Here is a 22,793-nt window from a genome sequence, read left to right on the forward strand (position 1 = left end):
TCGTTCCCCTGGTTTCTGAAGTTGGAGAAATTGGAGGCTCCCTCACCTGCAGAGATGTGGTCAGGCTGCAAATCATTTTGTGGCCCCAGGGAGGGGAGGGGGTGGGAGGACCTACTGGCTCAGGGTAACCTTGGGAAGAATTCTTACAGCAAAGCCTCACACAACCCCAGTGCCACCATGTGATTCCCACCAGCCATTCACCTCCCACCTCCCTTCCCCAAGTAGAGATGCACTAGGTAATGACAGGGCCACGTCCATTCCAGGAAGAGCCCCTCCCCAGGGAATCAGGCTGAAAGAGCCTGTGCTTCTAGAAGTTTCCACCCCAAATCCTCACACTACTCCAGGGGTCTCAGGTGTGCTGTGTGTGATTTCTCTAGCTGAGTGCAACTGAAAATGGGGGTTGGGGGGGAAATACCTGCACCAAGAAGGAACTTGTTAAAGGTGATATTTATGGGTTCCACCACAAACCTGCAGATTCGTAACTTCTTAAGAGTGGGGAACTGATCACAGAAGGATTTGTATTCACTTTGTGTTTTCAGGAAAAAAAAAATTGTATTCATTTGTATTCAGGGAAAAAAAGAGAAAAGTTTAGCTAAGTGGTTCCCTTCCAGCTTCCCACCAGGATCAGATGACCAGTCTTAAGAAATAACATCACCTGTGCCTTCAACACAGAGTCTGTTTATTGGTTGTGTGAGAGCATCAGTGCTGTGCTAATTAAGTGCTCCAGGTGATTCTAAGATGAGGCCAGGGTTAAATGTGGGCTCTTGGAATATTTGTGAGAGTTGAGCGCAAGCTTTAGTCCAAGGAGAGGCAGCAGTGTCTGCTCTACCTGAGTTTGGAAGAGGAAAGTCAGTGCAGCCCACACAGTTCATTGTAGCTGAAGGTGTGGACATCTATGAGGAAGGAACATGCACAGACAGCGAGGAGAACCTCACAGCCTGATCTTCCTGTAGGAGCTGACTGTTCCTAAACCTCTCTTGAGACAGAGGACAGGAGAGTTTACTCTTTTCAGCAGTTCAAGGTCCTTTTGCCTGTGGGTGTGTTGAGAGCAGGTGAGGGAGCTGTGCTGACATCTTTGAAGGTATATTCCCAAGAGGCTGATGTGATTCCTCAACATAATACTGGTGAGAAAACGACCTAAAGCAGGAGGAAGGAGAGGCGGAAATGGCAGCTTCTCAGGTAAATGTCCTGTCCTGGGTCAGAGGCTGTGTCTGCTTTTCCTCCTGATGTGTCTTGGATTGAGAACCTACAAAACGTTAATCATGAACTTTTGATGTTCCTGCCGTCGACTTAAAAAATATTCACAACCTAAAAGTCGAGAGTTATGTTTTATTCAGTAGGAATTTTTAGGACTTCAAGCCCAGCATGTCAAGTAACTCTAAGAGAACTGCTGTGGGGGTGAGGGGGGAGCTAGGATATATAGGAGTCTTGCAACAAAGGGCAGGTAGTTGGGAACATCAAAAGATTATTGTTAATTAAAGAAAACCAACTAGCCCAAGTTAAGGAATTTAGTGCTTTTCTATGTATGGGAAGATGTCTGGGCTCACCGAAATCATTCCTTTGATATGCATCTCACCTATCTGGGGCTTGTATCCTGTGTTTTCACAATCCTGAGTTTCCTCAGGGCTCACCGTAGGGAGTGGCTGCAGCCTGATGGCCGCTAGATGACAGGTATTCTTTCCTTCCTGGGTTTTTTCAGGGCTCAAGGGCTCACATTGGAGGGCTGCAATCGCAGATTCTTGTGGCATCCTTTGTTTACTGATACAGCAGGAAATATTCCATTTCTCACTGCCTAGGGAGGTTGTTATTTATTTATTTATTTACTTATTTGTTTGCTCTGGGTCTTAGTTGTGTCTCGCCGGCTCCTTAGTTGTTGCAGGTGGGCTCCTTAGTTGTGGCATGCAAACTCTTAGTTGCAGCATCCCTGGTCTAGTTCCCTGACCAGGGATCGAACCCCGGGCCCCTTGCATTGGGAGCACGGAGTCTTAACCACTGCACCACCAGGGAAGTTCCCAGGGAGGTTGTTTTCAAATACTTTTATTTTCCTTTATTCTTGTGATAGTCAAGAACAGCATTTTAGAATAATTCTCTCTTATTTCCCAGAACCTTTTTTTGATAGTCAGCCTCCATGTTCTCTATAGAGTCTGAAGAATTCTCACCATGAATTAATGATGTTCAAGTATTGAAAATACTCCCTTTTTGAGAGATTAACACAGGAAGGCATTCATATCCAAGAGTCCCATAGTGGTGGAGTTGGGTTTCAGGCTCCTAGGGAAGAATGGGAAAATGTAGTGATTCATTTACATTTGGATGCAGGATCAGCTTTTGGGTAGGATTAAGAAAATGTATAAATAGACAGGATGACCTTAGTGGTCTTGAATTCCTCAGAGTTCTGGAAAAAAAAATAAAGGAGAGTCTGTTCCCTATATTAATAAGAAAGCCTTACTAAATAGTAATATGTAATAAGTAAGCCTTACTAAATGCACTATTTGGAATGCAGAACATAGGAAGTATATAAGGATTAAAATTTGCATAAAACTTTCTTTTTTTTATTTTTTAAAATTTATTTTTATCTATTTATTTATTTATGGCTGTGTTGGGTCTTCGTTTCTGTATGAGGGCTTTCTCTAGTTGCGGCAAGTGGGGGCCACTCTTCATCGCGGTGCGCGGGCCTCTCACTATCGCGGCCTCTCTTGTTGCGGAGCACAGGCTCCAGACACGCAGGCTCAGCAATTGTGTCTCACGGGCCTAGTTGCTCCGCGGCATGTGGGATCTTCCCGGACCAGGGCTCGAACCCGTGTCCCCTGCATTAGCAGGCAGATTCTCAACCACTGTGCCACCAGGGAAGCCCAAAACTTACTTTCTTAAAATAAGTTTTTATTGAAATATAGTTGATTTACAATGTTGTATTAATTTCTGCTATACAGCAAAGTGATTCCTTTATACATAAATATTTTTTCATATTTTCCATTTTTATTAGAGGTTACTGAATATATTTCACTGTGGTATACAGTAGGTCCTTGTTGTTTATTTTATGTATAGTAGTTTGTATCTGCTAATCCCAAACTCCTCATTTATCCCTCACAGATGAAAATTATTGTTAATTAGAAAGATTCTTTTTTAACAGTACGTATATATTGTATTCAGAATTCAGGTCAATAAATTTTCTCTTATTTTTCTTTAGAAAATCCACAACAATATGCTTCCTTTTTTATAGTGTGTTTCCCCCAAATTAGTTAATTTCATTTTGTTTTTAACCTATATTTCATGTCTGTAAATGATAATTTTCAACTCAGTACACTTAAGACAATGTGGTGTTGAATTCAAATTTGAATCTCCCATATGTTGCCAATAATATATGTGATTGTTTGTTTAATTATTACCCCTACTGTGCTTATGACTTATCAACTTTGTCTTCTTGGTTAATGATCACTGTTTGCTTTATTCTATCTTGGTGAGTAGTTATGGAAATAGTCTTAATTTCTCATCTACTTTTTAAATGAAGTTATTTGTGTGAGAGAAAATTTTGAATTAAAAGTAATTTTGGGGGGGACTTCCCTGGTGGTGCAGTGGTTAAGAATCCGCCTGCCAGTGCAGGGGACACAAGTTCGAGCCCTGGTCCAGGAAGATCCCACATGCTGCAGAGCAACTAAGCCCGTGCACCACAACTCCTGAGCCCACGTGCTGCAACTACTGAAGCCCACATGGCTAGAACCCGTGCTCTGCAACAAGAGAAGACACTGTAATGAGAAGCCTGTGCACCACAACAAAGAGTAGTCCCCTCTCGCCACAACTAGAGAAAGCCCACACGCAGCAACGAACACCCAACGCAGCCAAAAATGAAATAAATAAAATAAATTTATAAGAAGAGGATTGAAAATAAAGAGCAAATATTCTCTGACTACAATGGAATTTAATTAGAAATCAATACTAAAAAGATATTTGGAAAATCCCCAAACATATGGAAATTACACAGAATGATTTTAAGTAACCATAGGTCAAGGGAAATGTCAAAAAAAGAAGTAATTTTTGATAAGTTTTACACTTCTATTTTGGGTATTTAATTTGTAATTGTGGGTAAAACATAATATTTATCATCTTAACCATTTTTAACTGTACAGTTCAGTGTGTTAATTATATTCACGTATATAATGAATATAATTATGATTATGGCATCGATCTCTGGATACTTTCATCATGAAAAACTGACTGAATACTTGTTAAACAAACGCTTCCTCATTTCCCTGTACTCCAAGCCTCTGTCAACTAACATTCCACTTTTTCATTATCAGAGTGCTCACATAAAGGAAGTCATATACTGTCCGTTCCTTTGTGACTATTGCATATCACAACATAAAGTCTTTTAGATTTATTCACGTTGTATCATGTGACAAGATCCATCACTTTTTCAAAGCTGAATAGTGATCCATTGTATGTATATGCTACATTTCTTAACCGTTCATGTATTCATGAATATTGGACTGGTTCCATCTATTACTTATTTTGTGAGTAATGCTACAAAGTAACTGAGTGTGAAAATATCTCTAACAGATGCTCCTTTGAAGTCCTTTATATACATACCCAGATGTGGGAGGGCTGGATCATATAATTCTATCTTTAATTGTTTGAGAAAACTCCATATTATTTTTTATGCTGGCTATACTCTTTTATATTTCCTTGAACAATGCATAGGGATTCGAATTTCTCCATATCCTTGTCAACATTTGCTATATACTATATGAATGTATATATATGTATGTAGTGGTCATCCTAATCAGTATGAGGTGATACCTCATTGTGGTCGTGTTGTTTATTTCCATAATAATTACTTATTTTGAGCATCTATCACATTTCTGTTGTTTATTTGTATATCTTATTTAAATTAATGTCTATTAAATCTTCAGCCCATACATTGTATTACTTGTTTTTTGATGTTATTGTGTTCTAGGTGTTATTTATATATTTTATACCTTACCTCCTTAGCAGATACATGCTTTGCAAAAATTTTCTCTCCTTCCGCAGGTTGCCTTTCCACCCTCATTGACTGTTTCCTCTAATGTGGGCAAGTTTTTACATATGTTGTCATCCCATTCAACTGTATTGCTTTTCTTGCCTGAGTTTTTAGTTTCATATCCAAAAAATCATTGCCAAATCGAATGTCATAAAAAATGTCTCCTATGTTTTCTTCTAGGGGGTTTATAAGTTATAGGTTTGTATTTAAATCTTCAATCATTTTATTATTTATTTATTTAGGCTGTGTTGGGTCTTCGTTGCTGTACATGGGCTTTCTCTAGTTGCAGAGATTGGGGGCTACTATTCGTCATGGTGCGGGGGCTTTTTGTTGCCATGGCTTCTCTTATTGCAGAGCACGGGCTTTAGGCATGTGGGCTTCAGTAGTTGTGTGCAGGCTCAGTAGTTGTGGCTCGCAGGCTCTAGAGAGCAGGCTCAGCAGTTGTGGTGCGTGGGCTTAGTTGCTCTGCAGCATGTGGTATCTTCCTGGACCAGGGCTCGAACCCATGTCTCTTGCATTGGCAGGAAGATTCTTAACCACTGCACCACCAGAGAAGTCCCTTCAATCCTTTTAGAGTTAACATTTGTATGTGGCATTAGGTAAGAGTCCAATATCATTCTTTCCACATGTAAACATCCAATTTTTCCAGTGCCTTTTGTTTAAGAGACAATCCATTTCCAGTCGTGTGCTATAGGCTGGTTCAAGATTCTTTGACATAAATATGAGACCTTCTATCTGTGCTCTCTGTGCTCATCAATTATTCTTTTTCTGTCTGCATGTTTGCATTACCCTTTTTTGAAAACTATAGCTTTGGAGTATATTTAAAATCAGGAAGTGTCATGCTTCCAACTTTCCACTTTCTTTATCAGGTTAGTTTTGATAGTCAATGTTTTGTGATATTCCACATACATTTTAGAAGGAACTTTTCTATTTTTGTCAGAGGTGTCTTTGGGATTTTGAAAGAGACTGTTCTGAATCTATAGATCACCTTGGGTAGTATTGACAATTAATAATATAAGTATTCCCATCTGGGAACATGGAATGTGTGTTTGTTTATTTGTATCTTCTCGAGTTACTTCCGGCAGTTTTAACAAATTTTATCATACAAGTTTTTCACTTCCTTCATTAATGCCTAATATAGTATTCTGTTTGAAGCTAGTGTAAATGAAAATATACTCTTAATATCTTTCTTGGATTATTTTTTGTTAGTGTATAGAAACTCAACTAGTTTTTGTTTCATTTTGTATTTTGAAATTTGCTAAATTTGTTTATGATTTCTGTGCTTATTTTCTTTTTAATGTGGATGCTTTAGGTTTTTCTACATAAGATTTTGTCATCTGTAATCAGAGATATTTTACTCCTTCCCTTCCAGTTTGGATGCCTTTTTTCCCTTGTATGATCATTTTGACTAGGAAATCCAGTACTATGTTGAATCCAGGTGGTGAGAATGTGCACTCTTACATTTTTCTGGAATATAGAGGAAAATCTTTCAGTCTTCCACTATTGAGTATATTGATAATTGTGGTCTTTTCATGTATAATCTTCATTATATTCCAGTAGTTTGCTTTAATTTATATTGGGTAACGCTGGCTTAATAGAAAGTGTCCTGATAATTTCTCCCTTCTTCAAACTTCAGAAATATGTGTTGAGAATTTGTATTAATTTTTCCTGAAATGTTGTTGGAATTATCTAGTTAATTCATCTGGTTCATAGATTTTTTGTTGTTGTTGGGAATTCTTTAAAATTAGTATTTTTGTCTGCCTAATAATTGCAAGCTTAATGTGATTTTTAAAATTTCTTCATGCTAAAGTCTAAGTAGGCTGTATCTTTCTAGATATTCATGTATTTTTTAAGTGTCAAATTTGTTGTATAATTGTTCATAGTACCCTCCTATAATTACTTTTATTTCTATAGCATTATTTATTATATCTCTGCTTTCACTTACGATTTTACTTGGGTAATTTCTGTTTTATTCTTAATTTAGGTAACCATTTGTCAAATATACCTAATACTGTAGAGTATCTTCACTGAGATTATTAGGTGGGATAATTTATTTGGTATCTTTCATCTGTATCTTTTCATGACATCCCAGGTTTGATGCCAAAAAAGCCAGACATAGAAGATTTATTCTTAAAAGTGCTGTTCAGAAAATTTGAAAGCTGTCGCCTTGGAAATTTACACTTAATGATAGACTGGGAATGTAAGCAGGCATATGAGGGACTAAAAGGATGTTATTATGGATATAATCATATTAGGAAAATTTCCCATAGGAAAAACATTACTGCCAAAATAAACCAAGGATATAAATCAAATTGAGAAAAACTCCACTTTAAGTCAGTAACTTTGGCAGAAGAATATGTTTTTGTATGTAAAAATGCACATCATTTTAAAATTATACACATTCTCTGAATGGAAATTTGGAAAACCTGGAAAGTCATCTAGTCTATACTGCAAATACTCACATATGAAAACAAGAGTTTTAAAAATGAAGAAAAAAATCCCAATATCAGTTTGGGAGATCCACTAGCAAGTGTTCTTTATTCCTTAACCAACAAAAAATTTCTCCCTATTCTAAAACCTGTAATGTTGATAATAATGGGAGAGTCTTGATCCAGCCAGCGTTGTTCTATAGTTATCATAGTATAGGTAATACAAAACAACTTTTCATGTGCAATAAAATGAGTAAGGCCTTAAACAAGAGCTCTTATCTTCAACAATCACAGGAATATTTATAATAGAGCAAGAAGGTATCCATGCCTTGAAACAGGGAATAACTTTGGCCCAGACTCAAATCTTATGAAACATCAGGGAATTCAATTTTCAGAGAACCATTATAAAAGTAATAAATGTAGAAATGTCTTTCATCAAAGTTCTAATCTTACTGTGTGTTAAGCATGTTCGTTTTGGAGAGAAGACTTCCAAATGCAGTGAGTGCGGTAATGTTCTTAACCAGTCTTCAAGTCTTACTCAGCATCAGAGAATTCATACTAGGGAGGAACGTTACAAGTGTAATAAATGTGGGAAGGGCGTTCATCAGTCATTAAATCTAAGAAGACATAGGGAAATCCATACTGGAGGGACGCCTTACAAATGTAAAGAATGGGGCAAAGCCTTTAATCAGTGTTCATATCTTACTCAGCATTAGTTCATGCTGGAGAGAAACCTCACAAATGTAGGGAATCTGCCAAAGCCTTTAACTGGCTCTCAAAACTTTCTAGACATTTTACTACTAGGGAAAACTGTGCAAATGTAGAGAATATGACAAAGCTTTTAATCAGGATTGTCACCTTGCTCAACATCGGAGAGTCCAAAGTGGAGGGAAACCCTACAAACGTAGTAAGTGATTAAAGATATTAGTCCTAAATATATACTTTAGAAGACACCTGAGAGTTCATAATGGAAAGAAACTTGAATGATGAAAAAATGTAAGTAGTTAATCAAAAATAAAATCTAATTAAATACCAGAATACGTAGTAGAAAGCATTCAGTCAATAACTCTTTTTCGGCATTACTTTAAATCAGAATATTGTGGAAAATAATCTAAAGACAAACACTTATAAAATTTATTTGTTGGTATTGATCACAGGATCAAGGGATGAATGTTTGGACAGGTATAATTGTTATCAGTATATTTATATTGGCTTTATTTGAGATTATTTGAAAACAATAATTAATAGCATTCAACTCTCAAATTACTTTATTGGTATCCAAGAAAAGTATAGGTAACCCTTCCATAAGTGGTTATAAAAGTAATGTACATGCATGTTTACTAAATAATTAGCCTCTTTTTTGTAAATGATATAAATCACAATCTCAGATCATTCTATCAGAAGAACAAGAATGACTCTGAATTTCTGTAATCTGTATTTTGATAGAGAATCATAAGTGGATTGTTAAAGATTTATTTAGGCTGTATGTGAACTTAATGTGTGTTAATTAATAAAACTCAATTTTAAATAATATGATAAACTTGTATAATAAATGAAAGTTAACTTCTTCCATATTATTTAAGCATTATTTTAGGTAACAGATGATCACAAAAAAACTATTTAAGGACAGAGTGGGATGACATCTATAGTAATCCCTTTTCTACTTGTCTTAGCACTCAAGTCGTTTGAGATTATATTTTTCATAATTTGTATATTGTATCTTTTCCTCCTGTTTGTAACTGCTGGCACATTATGGTAGTTGTAGCAAGGTTTATACAGGAGGATTGTTGAGAGCTTACCAAAACCACTGCCTGATACTGCTTCCTCAGCAATCATTTTGTGTAGCCAGGCAAACTGCAGGTGCCTTGAACTGACACCAACCATTCCTGTGAGCACATGCACTAGAAAACTGGCTGCAAATTCACAGGCAAATGTAAGTTCCTGCTGTGTCTTCCCCAGCAGCCCTTGTGATCCTCTGTCTTCCAGAAACCCTGGTCCCTCTTCTCATGGAACCCTTCAGTAAGACCTTCAGAGCTTATGAGAATCCTGCTCATTTTGGTTTTAACTCAACAATACACACTTAAGCCTGGAAACCCAAAGAATTTCACCCATTGTCACTGACGAAGGCATGAGCCCAAGTACTGCCACGCTGTCTGCCTGCATCTTGCCTTGGCTTTCATGAACGGGCCCTCAAGGTTTGCTATTAATTATTTCAGGACCTGTGAGTAATAAAGTCATCTACTTCAGTTTCCCTTCTGGTCTTTTACTGAACCGGAGCTCACCATGCTTTGGCGAGGGCTCTATTTTTTAAATGTTAATTTGGCAAATTCACAATAAGTGTAATGAACATCCATACTTCTGAACTTCTGAGCAGATATTTGTAATATTTGACACTATATTTTTCTTTGCACATGTTTCTTTACTCAGCAGAGGGAACACAAACTGTTGTTCATGGTTTTGATCTACAGGGGATGCAAAATGTAAATATATGAAGATATATTTAGGAGTGCTAAAACTAAGAAGGAAGAGTGCTTGGGTATATGCATAGCTTCAGAAATAATTTAGAAATATAGTATCACAACTGGTAATTTCAAAATGGTGGATGAAGTGCTAACAAACTCAAGACACTGGTAGATTTGTAGTGTAAATCTATTTGGTCTACATTACATTGAATTCATTTTTTCCATATGTCATGAATTATGGTTGAGATGCTCTCAAACCATCTTTTTACTTGCCCATTAATCATGAAAAATCTAGTTTATGATTTCATTTGTCCAGAACTCATGAACTATTGCTTTTATTATACGCTGAGGTATTTTTAGGATGGTTTTCATTAATTTTTTGGTGTTCAGAAATTAATTTAAAGATGACCATAATTCCCCAGTGAGCATATTAAGTTGATTTTTAAAATTAATACAGTTTATTACTTCTTAATTGGAGAGGAACACTAAGATGGCTTTTCTTCAGTTACTGTTTCTTCCACTTCTTATATGTAACATTATCAAAGTTATTCACTTTACTGTAAAAATTAGATCAGGTGAAAACCTGGAGAATTCATAAGTCATGGGGTTGTTTAGGCATATATATGAGGTGAACAAACACACATGATGGTGATGGGTGTTTAATACATTTTGTAAAATTAGGAGAAAAATATTCCAATTTGAATGATGCTGAAGCATGATGTAAAAGACAGAAAATGTGCAGGATGAAGAACTGCATGATTTCTGCATGTGTAGAGAGGATACCTGTTCTTGGACTGCACAACTGACACACCCTGAATTTAGGAGAAAAATCTACTTGTTTCATTTCCTGATTATTTCCAGTTTCTTTTTAATTAATTAATTAATTTATTTATTTTTGGCTGTGTTGGGTCGTTTCTGTGCGAGGGCTTTCTCTAGTTGCTGCGAGCGGGGGCCACTCTTCATCGCGGTGCGCGGGCCTCTCACTGTCGCGGCCTCTCTTGTTGCGGAGCACAGGCTCCAGATGCGCAGGCTCAGTAGTTGTGGCTCACGGGCCCAGTTGCTCCGCGGCATGTGGGATCTTCCCAGACCAGGGCTCGAACCCGTGTTCCCTGCATTGGCAGGCAGATTCTCAACCACTGCGCCACCAGGGAAGTCCTCCATTTCTTTTTAAATTTATCCTCATCGCCATCCTTGCTACGTGTGAATCACAGTCATTCTCCTTCTTTGCCTTCGTTATGGACACAGGGTTCTCACTGCTCTCCTCACCCGCAGTCATCCATGCAGGTTTCTCATGTGTACTTTCAATTTTTTCTAAAGCAATGAGAAATTTAAGTGAGGAATTTGAGGTCAGTTATATGATTCAAATACAACATTGTGATCACTTAATTGTGATAAGAGTAGAGCAGATTCAGTGGACCAGAATTTTAACTCAGGCAGCACTAGGCGATGTGTGAAGACTGATAAAATAAGACAATGGTGTTTTTTGTTGTTGTTGTTGTTTTAGAGAGATTTACTTTTTTATTGAAAGTAAATATGGAGAGTACTTTGGAAATGCAGGTAGGAAAGTGCAAGGAAGCTCCCCACATTCACGCCAGGTCTTAGGCAGCTGGTGGTGGTGTATTCTGATGTACAGATGACAGAGATGGAGACTTGCCAAATGTGCTGTGTTCCTGAGAATCCAGGAAATCAGATACTGTACTCATGATTTAAAGTATTTCCTGGGCAGTACTGAGGACGGGATGCTGTTCATATACAGAGATTATTACATTTTCCCAGGCTCAGATCAGTGGCAATTTGATGGAGAAGGGGTGTGGAATGAAACAAATTTTGTGAACATAGCTTTCAAATGTCCCGTGGCAGACTAGATGTGGAGATGAGGAAGCCTTCTGGACACTGTGATAGGCAGGTCAGCACAGCATATGCTGTGGTTTAACAGAAAACTAGGTGCCAGGTACATCCCCACAACATAAAATATATCTACTGTAAACGAGTGACCTTCCAGGGAAGCTGACCCACAGGTGGCAGGAAGCATCCTCACTTCCTCTCAACAGAGTGATGGCCTTGTCATGTGCTCTGGGTTCTATACCAGGCGTCAAATAATTGGGGGAAGAGTCCATTGGTCAGAGGCAGGGAGCATTTCTTTTTCAAACAGGTTATTTCATTTTTATGCTAGAAGTTCCTGAGTTTTTTCATAGCCTGTGCTGTCTTTTTATCAACCTTGCCTGGAATGGAAAGAGGATTGTTTTTCAGTTGTGCTAATTGATACAATGGATTTGGGTAGCAGTTTATGCTCACTTTTAACATTGGTATAAGTGAAATATAATCATGTGTCTTTTTCTGCAGCTAGTGGTTTGTTTTCAGTTATACCAAGAACGGACTAATGCATATGCATAGAAAAGATGTATATTTGGTATTATGTACACAGTGCATATAGGTAGATGCTCATAGCTGGAAAAAATGGCTGAGAAAACTTATGAGCTACGTTTTCTTTTTTTTACTTCTTCTCTCTGGTGTTGTCTACATGCAGGCGTTTTGCACATTTTGGTTCTCTCATAACCCAGTATGGTTGCCCCACAGTCAAACATCTAACCCTGTTCCATGCAACAGGAAGGAAGCTGTGTGAATCTGATAGCACAAAGGGATTTTGATGTGAAGCCACTTTTTTTTGACTTGGGGAATATCAACCTCCCCTGAACAGCTCTCTTATATCATTGGTTAGAATTCTATCACGTGGCCGCTCTGAGGAAATACATGTTCTGTAGCACAGGGAACATGTGAAAAGATATCTGTGAATGGCTGATGTGACCTGAACTCTTTCACAGAGCCTGACACAAAGGCTGTTGCAAATGGTTAATTGTTTGAATTCAGGATTGTGTGGATGGTTCAAAAAAAAGGAGTGATGTGTAGCGGACTTCGGCTTCATTTGGGCCAATTCCCTTTCGCTGTTGTGTGTACATCCTGATATCACCCCTTGAGGGGCCATCAACTGTCAGAAGATGTTATGATGATGGTGATGATGATGACAACGATTTGTTTTTCTTTGAACTTGTTAAGAAAAGAGTTTCTAGTATAATTGTCCCAGAAAATTTTATTTATGTTAAACTGTTTATTTTATTTTATAAAATAGGTGGGGAAGTGACTAAATGGGTTAAAATAATATGAACTTCGGAAATTAAGTTTCTGTTGGGCAGGCTTAGGAAAGACAGTGAGGGAAATGTCCCAGAGAGAGGGAGGGCAGTGCAGGGAGCGAGCTCCTTCCCCAGCCCTGCCCAGATCTACACCCTCAAGAGGCTGTGTCCAGGTCTGTACCCACCCTGGGTCCTCCCCTCACTGCACAGGTCACAGGAGATCAGTGTTTGGTTGGCTGCTTCTCCCACGCCCCAGTGGAAGGTGCTCACATTTTGCTGAAACCCACAAGCAGATATGTGAAGGGCAAATAGTGAGTGTTTCGGAGTCTTAATTTCTCATTAAATTCTGCATTTCATGACCCCTCCCATCCAGCACCCTGCTTTCCATTCCTGCAGATCCAGTAGTTGTTCAAGTTCAAAAATGCACATGTGGGCTTCCCTGGTGGCGCAGTGGTTGAGAATCTGCCTGCTAATGCAGGGGACACGGGTTCGAGCCCTGGTCTGGGAAGATCCCACATGCCACGGAGCAGCTGGGCCCGTGAGCCACAATTGCTGAGCCTGCGCGTCTGGAGCCTGTGCCCCGCGACGGGAGGGGCCGCGATAGAGAAAGGCCCGCGCACCGCGATGAAGAGCGGTCCCCGCACCGCGATGAAGAGTGGCCCCCGCTTGCCGCAACTGGAGAAAGCCCTCGCACGAACCGAAGACCCAACACAGCCAAAAATAAATAAATAAATAAATAAATAAATAAGAAAATCCTTTAAAAAAAAAAAATGCACATGTGTGTTGTGAGATGATTTCCACATTCAGGGTAATTAACATATGTGTCATCTCACTTATTTGCATTTTTTTCTGAGGAGAACACTTCAGATACACTCTCTTATCAAATCTCAAGTATACTGTACCCTATAATGAACTGTTTCACCAGGCTGTACTTGGATCTCTACAGTTTATTCGTCCTGCAGAAACACATTTTTGTACCATTTGAACAACATCTCCCATCTCCTCCGCAGCAGGTTCCTGACAATCAAGATTCTGCTGTTTTATGAGATGGACTTTAGTAGATTGCACATATAATTGAGATAATACAGTATTTTCCTTTCTGTGTTGTCCTATTCCACTTAGCATAATGTACTTCAGCTTCATTCATGTTGTCCCAAAAAGAAGGGTGTTCTTTTTTTAAGGCTGAGTAATTTGCATTCATATAGATCGCATTTTTAAATTTATGCTAGACACCAGTGAAGAACAATTAATCTCTCGTGTCGCTGATGGGAGAATAAAAAATACATCCAGTTAGAAAAACTGATGATAGACTTTTACTCATAAACGTAAAACTTTATCTACCCTATTAGGAAAAAGAAGTGACAGTAAACAGAAAACAATGAAAAATCTCTGAACTTCTAAGATACCCTTCTTTTCTGTATTCCTCCACTATCAATAGTTAGCATCTATTGCATGCAAACTTTTTTTTTTTTAAAATCAATCGTAGGGAAACAGAAGAAGAGACAGAAAGGTGAGTCCCGGTGTTTACATCCTCGTGGTAATTGTATAGTGTAAGTGCAGTGCTACTAAAAACGGGTCTGAGGAGGCAGCATCGGCACAAATAAGAAACTTGATAAAGATGCCAATTCATAGGCCCCACTCCAAACCTGCAGAACCACAGTTTCTTCCATGGGTCCTGGAATGCTTTGTATGCATATTTAAACTTGAGGGGCACGATTTACATAAATGCTTATCACTCTAGTCTTACAATAAACATGACATGGTGAGCTTTAATAACCAGTATCACCTGTGACCTCCTTCACAGATCCTGCCTGAGAGCACATTAAAAAAAAAAAAGTTTAATTGACCTACAGTGTACATTTGATTCAACATAGTACAACATAGTACAACATAGTTTTAGGTGAACAACATAACTTATATAGATGATTACAAATAAGTTTTTTTTAAACTACATGCTCCAGGCAATTCCAGGGTGAAACCAGAATTAAGCAAGAGGGCTCTTAGATATATTTGTGATGTGAGAGCTGAGTCCAGCCTTTGGTTCAAGAAAAGACATGTGGTCCTTGCAACCCACATTCCCCATTGCTGTAGCGGAATTAGTGACTGACTGTGAGGCGGAACGGCATATGAAAACAGGGAAGGAGAATATATCACATTTTGGTCTCCATGTAGGAGCTCATTTTTTTCTGAATCTGTCACATGACAAATGATAGGGGACCTTGGCCTTTCTGCATTTCAAGGTCCTTCTGCCTCTGAGTGTGGGGTAGCAGGTAAAGGCGCTGTGCTGATGCCTTCAGAGATGCACCCATGTGGTTTATCTGTATCATATGGCCTGAGAAAGACACCTAGAAATAACTGACATGACTGTGGAATAAGATGAAGATTTACAAAACAGTACTAACTGTTACTAACTGGAGATACTGGCTTTTGTTAGTAACTGTTTTGTAAATTTTCATTTTATTCCACAGTCATGTCACAGTTATTCTGTTCTTTATAACTTTTTGTATCTTCAGGAAAATAAAACAACCGTTGTATAGTATTGATTCAATTATCTTAAAATGCTATAATCAGCATCTTTGTTGATGCAAAGAAAATCTTCAAGATGTTTCATCTTGTCCTCATTTCTTGAGTTGATCTGCATCTTTCACTCTAAATCAGTGATAATTCTAGATATCCATAAAATGAAATAAAATACTGTTTCTGCCACATCTTAAAGTTGTGTATCCATTCCTTATTTTTGGTAGAGTTCCTTATTTTTGAAAGTAGAGTTAAGGAACTGCAAATTAGAATTGCTTCCTATGTATTTTATTTTTAATTTTTATAAATTTATTTATTTATTTACTCTTGGCTGCATTGGGTCTTTGTTGCTGCGCGTGGGCTTTCTCTAGTTGCGGTGAGCGGGGGCTACTCTTTGTTGCAGTGCGCAGGCTTCTCATTGCGGTGGCTTCTCTTGTTGTGGAGCACGGGCTCTAGAGCGCAGGCTCAGTAGTTGTGGTGCACAGGCTTAGTTGCTCCACAGCATGTGGGATCTTCCCAGACCAGGGCTCGAACCCATGTCCCCTGCATTGGCAGGCGGATTCTTAACCACTGCACCACCAGGGAAGTCCCCCTATGTACTTTAAAGTGGCTGTCAGGAAATACTATTTGGTGAAATAATTTTCTATAACAGGTAGTATCCTCTCTTCTCTGCTGAACATAGTACTGGATTGGAAATTGTAGAATCCCCAGGATGAGTCATGTTCCTTTTTTAAATAAACAGGTCTTGCTGTCTCTAAGCTGAACCTGGTCACCTTTTTGAGCAAAAGGAAGAGCTGGGATGTGAAGAAAAGGAGACAACAGTCATACACTCAGGTAGGTGAGAGTGAATAAAGCAGATAGCACAGGTGTGATGTCCAAAGCTGAAGGAGGAATCTAGCCTTTAAAATGTGGTATGGGAAGCTCTGCTTCAATGGAAATTATTTTGAGAAACCTAGGTTTATGTCTCTTGCTGTCATGAATGGTGGACCTTTGAAATATCATGCTTATTGACATAGATTAAATTACTGAAAAATTTCCAGTAAACACTGGAATAATGAGCTGTGGGGTCACTACAAAGAACAGAGGAAGATGTTTCAGCTGAATTTTAGGGAAACAGCATGTAAGAGAAAACGATTGATTAGAGATTTGGTGTACTTGAAAAATGGATTCTTATACTCTGTAGAAGGAAGATTTTCCTGTGTTACCCCGTTTATTGACAGAGAAAGAGGTTGCAAGATGGAATCCTGTATTTCTGACCTCTATAAAACACATTTACAGAGGATCTTTTCATTAAATTTGGAATAACAAAGAAGGCAAAGTATATGAATCTATTTTGTTTAATAGTTTGATTATTTTTGAAATCAAGAAAAGAGTTAAAATGCCTTCCATAGAAAATAAAAAAGGGTATAAACTCAAAGAGGTAATCAGTTAACAAAACATAAGCTTTTATATAATTTTAAGTAAATATTTTAAAAATAATTTTAGAATTGTAGAAAAGCTGCAGGGTCATACAGAGAGGTCTCAAATATCTTTTCATCCAGTTTTCTCTGTAGTTACCATTGTATATTACCATGGTGCATTTGTGAAAACTAGGAAATCTACATTGCTACAATACTGTTAGCTGAATTCCAGACTTCATTTGCATCTCACCAGTTTTTTTTTTTTATATAAATTTATTTATTTATTTATTTATTTTATTTTTAGCTGTGTTGGGCCTTCGTTTCTGTGCGAGGGCTTTCTCTAGTTGCGGTGAGCGGGGGCCACTCTTCATCGCGGTGCGCGGGCCTCTCACTATCGCGGCCTCTCACTATCGCGGCCTCTCTTGTTGTGGAGCACAGGCTCCAGACGCGCAGGCTCAGTAATTGTGGCTCACGGGCCCAGTTGCTCTGCGGCATGTGGGATGTTCCCAGACCAGGGCTCGAACCTGTGTCCCCTGCATTGGCAGGCGGATTCTCAACCGCTGCGCCACCAGGGAAGCCCGCATCTCACCAGTTTTGACCCTATGTCATTCTTCTCTTCCAGGACCCAGTCCAGAACATTAGGTATATATAGTCATCATATGTTCCCTGTCTCTTGTGCTCTATGACCCTCTCTCAGTCTTCCCTTATTTTTCATGACCTTGACAAGTTTGAGGAATACTGATGAGACACTGCTTAGAATGCCTCTAAAGTTGAGTTTGTGTTATGTGTTCCTCATGATTAGAAAAAAATGAATTATTTTGGAGAAAACTTCCACCTCTCATCATGTCATGTCATTTGGTAATTGACATGATTTATCATTAAAGTGGTCAATCACTTGTTTAACGTATTTGCCAGGTTTCTCCACCATGAAGTTACTGTGTTTTTGTTTTCCATACTCTATTCTTTGTAGGGAAATCACTAAGTGCATCTCATATGCAAGGAGGGGCTAAGGGGATAAAGTAAGCTTCCCCACTTTAAAAGAGGAATAACTCCCTATATTATTCATCATCCTTATGTAAGAAATATATTCCTTGTCTCCATTTATTTCTACAATTATATTTTAATATTGATATGGAATCCTATGTATTTATTGAATATTCTGTATTATCATTCAGTTCCATGCTCTTTATTTTGTTGTTCAAGTTTTTGTACACTTGGCCATTGGGAGCTTTTTCAGGTTGGTTCTATTTCCCCATGATGGGCCACCAACCTTTTTCTTTTTAAATATTGTTTTGTTTAATTCAATGAACCAATTCCTTCCTTCCTGCCTTTCTTCCCTTCTTTCCTTCTTTGCTTTTTTCCTCCTCTCTTTCTCTCTCCCTCTCCCTCTCTCTCTGTCTCTCTCTGTCTCTGTCACTCTCTCTCTTGTCTTAGTTGTGGCACGCGGGCTCCTAAGTTGCGGCATGCATGTGGGATCTAGTTCCCCGACCAGGGATCGATCTCGGCCCCCTGCATTGGGAGTGCAGAGTCTTACCCACTGGACTGCCAGGGAAGTCCCACCACCAAACTTTTGATTCAAGCATTATTTATAGCCTCTATAAGATCTTCCAGTCTCCGGTGTATTTCCAGTTTCCACAATCAACTCAGTATTTCCTGCTTCCTTCACATGAGACTCTGACTTTTACTTTTGGGATAAAGTAAAACAAAACAAAAAAGAGTCTCTCAAAACTCTTCAATGATCTCCTTGGAAATAACTAGTAGATTGAAGCTGTTTTTGGTAATTAACAACTGGGATAAAGTTTTTCACAAATATCCTCCATTCCCCCAAACTGTTCTCTTATTGTACCTACAGGTGAAAAGATATGTGCAGTTTTGAGGGGAGGTGAGGTCAGAGAATCACAAACCTACACCTGGTTTATGCCTGTCTCCCTCCAGTGTAGGTACTGGCTGTCTTGACCATCACACTGAGCCCACCATCCCGGCAGCAGAAAGGAGTCAGGTGACAATGTTTTCTTTGTATCTGAAGGGATGACTCTCCGTGGAAGGGAGGGTATCAGGAATCTAGGTAAATGTTCATTTCAGAAAAAGTGATTCTTCAGGGTTTGATTCTGGTCCAGTGCCAGAGCCACACAGGAAGATGAAATAATTCTGAACCTTGAGCTGAACTAGTAAAGAGAGTTTGGGATTATAGTTCCTGCATCAGCCCATTGTGGCTTCTAATGTAGTTTAGTGTAATTCACAATGACCTTGATTCTTGGTGCTGAATCCAAGTAATGCTGCAACCTGACTTTTAATATACTCTTAAGTGCGGAAACCAATCTGTTGTTCATATTAATGACAGAATCAGAGACTAAATGTTCAGGATTACTGCAGGTTTGAGCCTGTAACACCACATGCTTATGGTAAAGGCTAAGAGAAACGTATATAAGTCATTTAGTCCTGCATAGAACGTTGTATGCAAATGGCAGTTGCTGGAGAGAAATGTGTCCTCTAGCTTAGGGTGTATGGAGGGCTCAATGGAGACTGAAGCTCTCTTCTGCTGCCATCATCAGTGGTTGGTTCATTTTGATGAGGTGCTCTTCCCTCTTGAAGAAAAGGAATCAGTCCTTAAGGAATGTGAATGTATAATCATGAGTTTCAGAGAGCAGAAGTCAGGCTCAAATGTACCTTGTGATAGTTGCTCTGTTTTGAACGTATTCTATCAGTGAAAATGTATGATTTCAATTTAACAAAATGCACAAGATTTTACACATGAGAGATTCCATTTTTGCATAACTATCTTGTATGTTAAAATAACATAAAACGCACATCTATCTTCATTGCTAATAGTTTTACTTCACTCAGATGTTAAGAAATTGATGAGAATAGGATGTAAAATTGTGATTTTTTTACCCTGCACATTTTTATTAATATTAGTGATTTATAACAACTACTTTAAGGCACACAACAATACTATTCAACAATTCCTGTGATAGGTGGTATTCCATTTTGTTCAGGCACAGAAACAAATGACTCCTTTGTTGCTGTCCTAATATTGAGCCTGTCTTGCATGTATTAAATCCAACTTGGTCATGTAGCAGGTTTCTGTAGTATTTCAATGAGAGCATCTATATTAAGTTAAGGTCACTAAGTCTTCTGAATAATTGGTATTGGCCTATTAAATAAATCTTTATACCTAAATAGAAACTTGTCACTACTAAAATAAAAAAATAAATTACCACCAACTTAAACTGTAATGACAAATAATTAGGAAAACAGATAAATATATATCTAAACTGTTGGAAGAACAAGATTTGTAAGTATATCATAGTAATGGAGTATGCTATGTTTGATAACAGGAAAAGGATTGGGGATTCGGTTATGCTTTATTTCATAACAGAATCACCTTCTTACTGATTGTAGGACTGTTATTATTCCCTGATAAGTTTCATGTTAGGTGCTCATGATCTGATCCATGTCTCTATGGTTTCATCTTGAGTAGACACAGGCAGCAGATTCAACACATCCATAGCACTAACATCTTCCCTAGATCCTTCCCTGAATCTAGAGCCACCCAAAGCGCCCTTGTCTTGGTGGGCACTTTTGTGTCTTTGTAGCCCTCTCCTCCATATTTCACGTTTGTTTCGTGCCTTTTAGTAATCCCAGCTGGTGGACAGTGCACTCTGCTGCATTGATTACTGTCTGTTTCTTAACTCTAGTCCCCTGCATTCCCTTGATTCATGACTGCAGAGCGTCCAGGCTTTATTTTTCTTTGACAAAAATTAGAGAATTTCCTAATCTTGTGAGATGTATGTAAATTGGTGATATTTGCACATTGGTCAGTTTTTTGTAGATTCATTCCTCTCTAAGTCCTAAGCATAATTTGTAAACAGTCATTTACAAGAGAGTGGCAAATGAGACAATCTTATGCTCCAAAAGAAGCAATAAATCATAATACAATTGTAATTGCATTATTGTTTGATTATCGTATAAATACCTATGTAAATATAACTTTATTAATGCTTGTAGTGGAGCTTCAGAATCTAGGCAGTGTCAAGCAGAAGTCTCTTAAATAACCTGGGATTACAGAGGAGTCTTGAGTGCACAGATATGTATCTGAAATAATATATTTTCCTGGAAACAAACTCAGCCTGGAATTGTAGGAAGAGCTACGTGAAATGAAACAGCATGTGAGATATATCATATATATATGGTAGTAGGGTCATTTTAACAGTATTAATTCTTCCAAACCATGCACATAGTATTTTTTTCATCTTTTTGTGTCACCTTCAACTTCTTTTATCAATGTCTGATAGTTTTCTGAGTACGTGTCTTTTACCTGCTTAGGTATGTTTATTCCTAGGTATCTTATTCTTTTTGATGTGATTGCATATGGTATAGTTTCCTTAATCTCTCTTTCTGATAGTTCATTGTCAGTGTATAGAAATGCAGCAGATCCATATATATTTTTTTAATACAGCAGGTTTTTATTAGTTATCTATTTTATACATATTAGTGTGTATATGTCAATCCCAATCTCACAGTTCATCCCACCACCACCCGCTACCACCGCTTCCCCCCTTGGTGTCCGTATATTAATTTTGCTTCTCACAACTTCTCTGAATTCATTGATGTGCTCTAGTTGTTTTCTGGTGGCATCTTTAGGATTTTCTATGTACAGTGTTATGTCATCTGCAGAAAGTGACAGTTGTACTTCTTCCTTTCTGATTTGGTTTACTTTTATTTCTTTTTCTTGTCTGATTTGGTGTGCCTAGGACTTCCAATACTATGTTGAATAAAAGTGGCACGAGTGGGCATTCCTGACTTGTCCCATATCTTAGAGGAAATGCTTTCAGTTTTTCACCATTGCGTATGATGTTAGCCATTGCCTTCTCCAAATGACCTTTATTATGTTGAGGTATGTCCCCTCTATACCCAGTTTCTGGAGAGCTTTTAATCATGAATCGATGTTGAATTTTGTCAAAAACTTTTTATGCATCTATTGAGATGATTATATAGTTTTTATTCTTCAAATTTGTTACTGTGGTTTATCGCATTTATTGATAAGAAGATGATGAACTATCCTTGACTCCCTGGGATTAATGCCACTTGACCATGGTGTATGATCCTTTTAATATATTGTTGGACTCAGTTTGCTAATATTTTTTGAGGATTTTTGCATGAATGTTCATCAGTGATATTGCCTAGTAATTTTCTTTTTTTTGTGATATTTTTGTCTGATTTTGGTATGAGGATGGTACTGACCTCATCCTCTGCAATATTTTGGAACAGTTTGAGAAGGTTATGTGTTAACTCTTTTCTAAGTGTTTGGTAGAATTCAACTCTGAAGCCATCTGATCCTTGACTTTTGTTTGTTGAGTTCTTTTTTTTTTAATTATTACTGATTCTATTTCATTACTGGCAATTTCTCTGTTCAGATTTTCTATTTCTTCTGGTTCAGTCTTGGGAGATGGTACAATTCTAGGAATTTGTCCATTTCATCACTTTGTTCCTTTTATTGGCATATAGTTGTTCACATTAATTTCTTGTGATCCTTTTTATTTCTGTTATGTTGTTTGTAACTTCTCTTTTTTTCATTTTTGATGTTATTGATTTGGGCCCTCTCTTTTTTTTCTCTATGAGTCTGGCTAAATGTGTATCTATTTTGTGTATCTTTTCAGAGAACCAGCCCTTAGTTTCACTGATCTTTTCTATTGAATTTTTAGTTGCTATTAAAAAAATCTGCTCTGATCTTTATAATTCCTATGTTTCTACTAAATTTGAGTTTTGTTTTTTCTTTTTCTAGTTGCTTCAGGTATAATGTTAGGTTGTTTATTTGATTTTCTTTGCTTGTTTCCTGAGACTAA

At 38.0% G+C, this 22,793-nt stretch overlaps 1 protein-coding gene across 1 annotated transcript in view; it reads left to right on the forward strand.

Annotated features, from left to right (window-relative positions):
* Positions 1-22,793, forward strand: part of LOC130708142 (uncharacterized) — a 154,872-nt gene that overhangs the window by 31,557 nt on the left and 100,522 nt on the right. The window contains exon 4 of the mRNA XM_057545785.1: positions 16,290-16,381. Within this exon, the coding sequence (XP_057401768.1) occupies positions 16,290-16,381 (92 nt within the window). The remainder of the gene's footprint in view (positions 1-16,289; positions 16,382-22,793) is intronic.

This window comes from Balaenoptera acutorostrata, chromosome 4 (genome assembly GCF_949987535.1).
Source record: "Balaenoptera acutorostrata chromosome 4, mBalAcu1.1, whole genome shotgun sequence".
Lineage (NCBI taxonomy): Eukaryota > Metazoa > Chordata > Mammalia > Artiodactyla > Balaenopteridae > Balaenoptera > Balaenoptera acutorostrata.